The sequence below is a fragment of the Atta cephalotes genome, assembly GCF_000143395.1.
Source record: "Atta cephalotes unplaced genomic scaffold scaffold00057, whole genome shotgun sequence".
Taxonomy (NCBI): domain Eukaryota; kingdom Metazoa; phylum Arthropoda; class Insecta; order Hymenoptera; family Formicidae; genus Atta; species Atta cephalotes.
Genome location: NW_012130121.1, coordinates 1,374,486 through 1,383,646, shown reverse-complemented (window position 1 = coordinate 1,383,646; position 9,161 = coordinate 1,374,486). Strand labels below are relative to the sequence as shown.

Here is a 9,161-nt window from a genome sequence, read left to right as displayed (position 1 = left end):
TATATATATATATATATATATATATATATATGTATATAATTATTACCGTATTATGTTAAATGTTTTAGATAAATATTACGATTTGTAAATCGTAAAGTAATAACAACATATTGCGTAAAAATAAAAATAGCAAGGTATATTGATTACCATAGATTTATTATATTATTTAGATGAAAATCAATATTTTTCAATGTCACATTTATATGCGATCAAGAAACTTGGAAAACTATAAATTAATCAAAATTAAGTATAAAAATTATAAAAATCAATTCTAATTCACGCATCACGAAGCGCGCAATCTATGTACTTTTTCAAGGACTGTTCTTTTCTGCTTCTCATTCACATTTTCCTTTTTTAACATCTCTTCTATGAAAGTCCTTCCGTTTCTGTTTCCTCAGTTTCTTCCTTTCGCAAATTTTCTATAATTTTTCATGTATCATTTAATATTTCTGTTGCAGTTTTTTCATGACACGTTCAATAAACATGTATTTTCGAAAACATTTTTGCGTTTGACTCGAAGTTTGTATAAATATGAGATATGGTCCGATATGTGAGATCATTGCAATACGTGCTCAATTCTCGCTATGTTTGTCGATCCATCGAGCTTATCTTGTAAGACTAGCTTCTAGCAAGCCGATAAGCCGAATTACTCACGATTAACGCACGAAGGATGTGGGTAATAGCGCTCCAGAAAGTGGATTGCCTCACGTCGCGTCTATCAGCCGCGTGATTTACACACTTAGTGTGACACAAACAATTGTGATTCGCAGAGTATTGTGGTTATGAAGGCCTCGACGTTAGATGCGCGTTAAACGGTGCGTTAATACGAGAAGCCGGCCATATTCACAACGATCTCACTGTTGATCCCGTATCCATCGCGTCGATCGTAGTAAATTATCACTTAGCTCAATTCGTATTCTCTTGCATGTGCCATGAAGAAGCCGAGATGCAGCCGAGATGCAAAATGATTCTCGAAACGTTAAGGAGATTTATCTGAAACGAAATCAAAATGTGCGATTTGAGAAATTTATTATAAGAAGGAAATCGAAAAGGAAAATTACAATAGGAAAATCTGAAACAAATTATTGACGCTTTGTAGAATAGGAGAAGGAATAACGTTGGAATAAATATTTAATATTAATCGTGCAGTTTAAATATTTTCGAAGAACTCTTCTTAATTTCCCCTTCATACATTGTGATTCAAGTCTTCCTTCTGTAACATTTTCTTCATCTCAGTTATTTTAATTTCTTTCTTTTTGTTAATCTTCTTTAATTTTTCGCTAATCGTTTAATTTTTCTGTTGCAGCTTCTTCATGCTTGTGCAAGGGACATTGTTTTTTCTCAGAATTTCGTTTCGTGTTTCAATCGAAATTTGAATATACACAGGATACGATCCGATATGTGAGATTGTTGCAATACGTGTCCAATTCTCGCCACGTTTATCGATTTGTCGAGCTTGTCTCGTAAGACTAGCATCTAGCAAGTCGATAAGCTGAATTAACCACGATTAATGCACGAAGGATGTGGGTAATAACGCCCTAGAAAGTGGATTGCATCACGTCGCGTCTATCAGCCACGTAATTTACACACTTGTGTGACATAGATAATTGTGGTTCGCAGAGTATTGTGATTATGAAGGCCTTGTCGATGTTAGATGCACGTTAAACGGGATATGAGAAGCCAGCCATATTCGCAACGTCTCATTGTCGGTTTTGCATCCGTCGCATCAAACGTAATAAATCGCCACTTTGTGCAATCCGCATTGTCCCTCACATATGCCATGAAGAAATTGCAGAGATATGAAATGATTCTCGAGATATTAATAAGATTTATTTGAAGAGAGATTGAGATATGTGATACATGGAATTTATGTAGAATGAAAATCGAAGGGAAAGATGTAGAAGAGATATCAGGAGTAAGTGTTGCGTTACGCAGAAGGAAAAGAAATAACATTGAAATAAATAATAAATATTAACGAACGTGCATTTTTATCGTTTTTAAAGGCTTTAATTTATCCTTCACATTAATTTATTAATCTCCATTCTATAACTTCTTCGTCTTATCTTTCTTAATCTCTATGAATTAGAAGTTGTAATTTACTTTTAATCGTTCATATCGAACGTTTTTTATCTTGTAACGTTGATAATTATTTTTAAAGAGATTTCGAAAATGGATCGGTGATCAAATTACTCTTTCTAATGTTTGCGTTATTCTATCAATAATTTTATTATTGACGCTTTTTGTTCACAGTTTGTTTAATTACGTAAAGTTATGTTGTAGTAATTACGTAAAGTTAATATGTTATGTGACTGCTGACCACACACCATAATTGAGAATAATATTGTTCGTTTGTTCGTATATTTTTTGTCAATATAATACAATTGTATACTCAATTATGATTCATTTTTTCTTATCACATGCGTATATATTCTATGGTATTCTGGAACATCGTGTCAATTGTATTCTAATAGGCTGGAAATGTGAATAACATCTCCATCTTTCATTCAACAGTTCTCTCTTATTCGTAATATTATAAGTAATCTTGATATGAAATGAGAAATATAATAAAACATATCTATATCGATAATTTTACTTATGTATGTTATTTATAGCAACACGATAATTAATTAATTAATTAATTTTAATTAATTATAATAATAAATAAATTAATTAATTATAATAGTATTAAATGCTTTATATTTAATTCTTTTGAATCTCGTGTCATGTATTTTGTTTTATGTATTTTGCATGATGTACTTTGAAAATGCGTACATATAATGCATTTACAATACGCGTAACTTTATTGTAAGAAGAATTTGTAAGAGATATTGTAAGAGAAAAAATTTATTAATCAAGGTCGATTATTTTTTTCATATTCGCATGTCATATGAACATGCATTTTTACTTTGCTGTTTTTGCATTCAAATTTTTTATTTATTATTTATTAATTTTTTATTGTTACTTCATTAATATTATAAATTTCAATTTTGAAATATATAAAGTTGTTTATTAGAACGGTAATATATCATTATTTCAATTGAACAAGTGTAAATATTTTTATTGTCGATAAATTCTATATCAAATCGGAAGAAAGAAATATATATTATTTTCAGTCGTCATAATATTTTTATTTGATAAGTATCTTATTTACGCAACCACAATTAAATTTGTGTACAGAATATTTTTAATTTATAAAATAGATAGTTATTGAAAGTTATTAAAAAGTTATTAAAATTTTTTCTAGTTATTAAAAATGTATATTTTTACATTTTCAAAAATTAATTTGTGAAGATTATTATTTCTGCAGTTAAATGATTGTGTTGCAAAACTAATATAAATATATTTATGAATTTATATGTAATTATTCCAATATCTAGTTTTGAGCCGCATTTAGCAGCTTTTTATATATCTGTATAATGAATTCATACATATTGGTCGTATTTTTACATTGTTATTATTTTAAGTTTCGCGGTTTAATCCGGCAACATCCTATATAATATAAACTATAAGATTCTATCAACAATGTATGTACCTACATACATTGAATCCAGCATATTTCAGTAAAATTATAAAACATGTATTTTATGCTTGGCGCTTTATATGAAATTAAATTTCATATAAAAGCATCTTTAAAAATTGCGTCTGTCGCATGTCGCGCGAAGTTGGCAGCTAGGTAGTTTGAACGGTTTTCACCGGCCTTTAGATTCACACTTCACATTAATTTACGGGACGCCGCGGGCGGTGATAGTCACACGTAGTTTCGTTCGCGTCGTAAATATCGCATTTGTTCGCATTATTTCGTCTCGGAATATACTGAAATGCACCTCACATCGTCAGTGATAACGAAGCGGTATTGGAAACATTCTGAAAAATGTTGGGCGATCATATCTCGGTGATTATTGCGAACATTGCGTGAAGGTTATAATCAAGGACTTTTTACGAAGTATGGCGCGTTCGAATTTTCGACCGTTGTATGTGTACGTTGTAGGTATAACGTAGGGTGCTTTCCAGTTGCTTGATACATCCAGATATATACATTTTAACACATCTGCAGAAATATACAGTGAGTACAGAAAGTATTCGTACAAAGAAAATATTTTTTAAAAAAACTTTATTTTTAAAAAGTAAATATTATCCAGAGAAATTAGCCATCGAATTGATGTCGAATAGATATAAATATTTCAACATCAATTTGACGTTGATTCGATGTTTAATTTTCGATCATTTCTTGTTGGATAATTAACAATTTATTCATAAAGAATAAAATAGACCATGTTTTTTTAAAATTATATATACCAAAAAGATGTGTATTAATTATATAAAATATATCTGAAAAATAAGCGAAAATTAAAAATTGTGTTGTTTGAATAAAGTATTCGTACAGACAAGAAATTTAACTTCTAAAATCAGGAATACATGCGAAGCTCGTTTGTTTATGTTAGAACAGAGTGTATTTATTGTTTAAAATTGTTAATGTTTATTTTCTACAAATAAGGTTTTTTTTTTAATAATAAATTTCCTTGTAGGAAATACCTTGTAGGAATACTTTTTACTCTTGTATGTAAAAAGATTCTTTTCAATCAGTGACACAAGTCGACACAAGTATCATTCTATCTTCGTTGATATTCAGTGAGTAACTTGGAACAGAATGTATATACTGTATGTTTTCGGACAGAATGAGATTAAATGTTGCTTTTTCCGTCTTTATTGAACGATAAATAGCAAAAATGTTGATTATTCAACGTTCTCTAACTTCATTTATAGACGCCGTAGTTAGGAATGTTACATGGTGGAAGTACCATGGAATCATTATAATTGTCATTACAAAACACAAGCTAACAACATGGCTGATTAGTAACCTTCGAGTAACTTTCGCATAATATGCAGTTTTATGTCGACGATTAGAACAATTAGAATGCAACTTATGTTGCCGTGTACACGAAAATGTCTAGTGATTTTATATCCATACCTTATGCATCGCGTTACAATGTCGGGAGTGCGGCAGCATTGCGTGATAATATTTCGATGATTAATTAACGGACGTGATTTTCGCGAGTGTCGTTAATATTTATATGATTGCCATGGAAGAATAAAGAAATATGAAAGGAAAAAAAGGAGGAGAAAGCCTGAGAGAACTACGATGGAGCAATCATTGGGTAAACAGTTATGTGTTTATTTATTATCTGAAAAATTATATCTAAAATCTTAAATATATAAATATATAAATTTATATTTGAAAAAAATCTTTCTAAAATTAAAAAATTTTTTTATTAAATATATTTTTAAAGGATGAATTTGCAAAAAAATTATGTAATTATATTTTTCAAAAATATTAATTATTTTTGGACACTGCTTTAATTTAAATATATTTATATTTTACAGGTTAACAGCATGTACACAACTTTGCAACTGTGCATTATATTGGTAAATATTTAATTATTTTTTATCTTTTTATCTCGAGACAATAAATTTTTGTGAAAATTGTGTAAGTACACTAAAAAAAAATTTGTTCAAGTAACTAAACATATTTAGTTGTTTGCAGATCGAATCAATCATAATCTGTTTAATAAATTGTTTAATGAGCAGACTACGGTTAAATTTAGTTAAATAAAATTTGTTGAATTAACCAAATTTGCAAACAAAATGTTTTTAGTTGAACAAATTGTTTTTTTAGTTTACGTGTAAAACATACAAAAAATGCCAAATTTTATAAACTTTCTTTTTCTCATAATTATTAATGTTATATGAAAATCATATTACATAATATAATTCATATTATAGGTTTTTTAAATTAATATAAAAATTTAAATTTATAGCGTTGAAATGAATTGACTGGGATAGTTTAATGTCATTATTTAATTTTATCATTTGCGTTGAAATGAATTGACTAGGATAGTTTAATGCATTATTTAATTTTATCATGTTACATTTATTTATTGATTTATTGCGTATGCATAGAATGGAATTCATACACAGTTAGAGAATATAATAGAATAATGGATTTATTAAAATCTAGATGTATTATCCAAAATGAATATATTTTGTCCAAATTTAATTTTTAGATAATTTCGATAGAAAACATTAATTTGTTGTGCAATTACTATATTTTTGAATGAGGATGGATTTGGTAAAATATTAAAAGAAAATGTAACACAATTAATTTTATGTTTAATTGCAATATTTACAGTGTATGATGGAACATTGTAATTACAAAAGTACCCTTACGCATTGCACACGCAGTAATAATCCTAAAAATACATCCTCGAGGAGGGGGAGTTACTATTACATACATATATATATATATATATATATATGTATATCTATGCATGTATCACGTTAGAGATAGTACTTCGATAACTTCGCAAGTGCTAATCATTAAATACGATTCGCCGAATTAAATATACGATAGTTACAATTGTCGCAGTATATGGACTTGAAAATATTATACTTATTTATCTTGTTGGGTTATCTTATTGCGTGGGTTATAATTATGATAGTTATCACGCGAAGATGATATACTATATTGTGCTTATAAATCGGTTTAACGTAGTAAATGTATTGATCGATAGATAGTATGATAAGATCATATTATTAACATAGTCATTGAATATAATTCATCGTCTGCTTAAACTTTATATGTGATTCTGATAAATGATGAAAAGGAACGTCCATCATTAATCTTAGTAAAAAATCATAATATTCATATATTAATGTTTTTCCATGTTATTTTATTAACAATGAATTTGTAAAAAAAGAAAATTATACATGATACACAATTATAACTTCAGATATAACAGGACGTTTATAAAATATATAAAATTAAAATTATAACTTCATGAAACATTTTGTTTTTAATTGAAAAATACTAATTCATATTTTACATATTAATTTACTATATATGTATGTTGTATAATGAACGTCACATTTGACGTACGTTCAGGAGACAATTAAAATAGTATTACAAACTTAAATTCTTCAACAGAAGCTGTTCTTGTAAAAGACACTATTATGTACATCTGCCATTTTCGTCGTAATACACAGAGATGCCGTTTTATCGGTTAGAGAAAAATATTAGGGAAAAATGAGAGAGGGAATATTGAGAGATCTCGCTCCAAGATTGGCATTTGGTGTATCATTTAGTCGAGCAAACGACAGGATGTCTAATTTATATATACTGTTCTATCTTCGGGTCTCAATTAATCACGGGAATTGTCTTTCAGATCCTCGGGTGAATGCTTGGTTTGTGAGGTCCAGGATGCTGGTGTTATCTTTTATTCTTAGGCGATTATCTGACCTGGACGTCGCGCTGGTATCCTACGTCGGGGTGCCAAGAGGCCACTTAGACCGCGTGTTTCCTCGTGCTTCGTGCTGGCCGCGGTGCTGGTCTCGGTCAGAACCGCTTCGGTCGGCTCAATTTCGCTGAAAGTGGTTTCCTCTTCAGATTCGGCCTCCTCTTGGCTCGATTGAACAGCCGGGGTCTCGGTTGCCTTGCGTCGCGGTAGTAGTGGCGATCTTCTGATCGCCGGCGGCAACGCCGGTGGTTTAGTCGTTGTCTTCGGTTGTACTTGCAATCTATTGCGGTTGCGAAGTTTGTTCAAAGGATTCGTTGTGATAGCTTTTGACGGTGGATTGATTTCTGCCGGTGCCTAAGAAACAAAAGAGATAATTAGTTGAGTAGTTTAAGTGAGATTTAGTCGTAACTTCTCGGAATTTGATGTTTTATCGAAGTGGCTAAAATATGACGTAAATAACACAAAATATTCTATAAACATTCTTAAATGTAAAATAAAAATCTTTTAAATTTAGGATATTTTAATCAATAGTTCTATGAACTGAACATTGTATTCTTTTAGATATTTATACTCAACTTTTTTTAAAGGAACTTTCATACAATAGTCTTTAAAATATTCGTAGAGAATAAAAATATACGTAGAATATTCTATAAAATGTACAAAATATTTTACATATGTATGTTCATACATTTATAATTGTATCATTTGGATTTATTATAAACATACCATAAATATTTGAGTATTTTTAGTATATTCATGGAATACATGAATATTCTTAATAAATATCTATAGAAAATTCATAGAATGTTGTGTACTAGCTGGAAGCACTTTTGAATTCTGTACTAAAATTTTTTGAATAAATTATAATCAAACAAAATATTTTAAGAGTAAATAAATGTTTCTTAGAGATATAATAATACTTTTAAAAATAAATTATAGACAATACAGTTTTTGAAATTAGTTATTTATCGTAATGAAATCTTCATTCTTTGCTATTTTCATTCTCTTTCTCTCTCTCTTTTTTTCTCTTGGATTCCGTCTCTGATTTTTCATTCTTATCAGTGCTTAGCTTTCGTAACTGATGACGATCGCGAAGTTGTAAAATCGAAAGGTGAAAAGCGATCTCGAACCATCTCCCAACTCGTCGATGACATTTCGAAAGGCCATTCAGTGAAAGTAAATTCAAAGAGAGAACTTTACCGATTGACATCACGGTGTCCTCGTACCTAATCTTACAAAGTATGCAATTATCTCGCGACGATATGTATATACATATACATTTGAGAATTTTAGAATTTTAAATCTGAGAATTTTAAATCCTTACCTTTGGCACGCGGAATCGCTAGTAGATCGAAAGAAAGAGATATTTGCATAATTATATTATAATAGAAACATTTGTTGAAACAATTGATATTTATAATTCAATTAAGATATTTAAAAATATTCTTAATTAATTAAAAAATATTAATTTAAAGAAAACGAAATTTATATGAAATTGATATGAAATTTGTCTTTTAGTTTTTTTAGTTTTTTAATAAATTTATAAATGGATTTTAAAAATAATCATTAGATATTGGATTGTTTGCTGATATTTTTTTGCTGGATTGCTTATGTTTATAAATAATATGTTTTATGAGAGAAACATTCACAAAAATAAATCATATTCTTTGAATTTTGAAATATATTGAAAAAATTTTTTTATACAAAAGAAAGAGAGAGAGAGAGAGAGAGAGAGAGAGAGAGAGAGAGAGAGAGAGAGAGAGAGAAGAAGAAGTAAAGAAGAAGTAAGAAGTAAAGTAAAGTAAGTAAGTAACGTAACGTACGTACGTACGTTACGTTACGTTACGTTCGTTCGTCGTCGTACGTACG

General features: G+C 29.1%; 1 protein-coding gene across 1 annotated transcript in view; it reads right to left on the bottom strand.

Annotated features, from left to right (window-relative positions):
• Nucleotides 1-7,277: 7,277 nt before the first annotated feature.
• Nucleotides 7,278-9,161, bottom strand: part of LOC105623417 (mucin-2-like) — a 14,572-nt gene continuing 12,688 nt past the window's right edge. The window contains exon 9 of the mRNA XM_012204810.1: nt 7,278-7,646. Coding sequence (XP_012060200.1) covers nt 7,278-7,646 — 369 coding nt within the window. The remainder of the gene's footprint in view (nt 7,647-9,161) is intronic.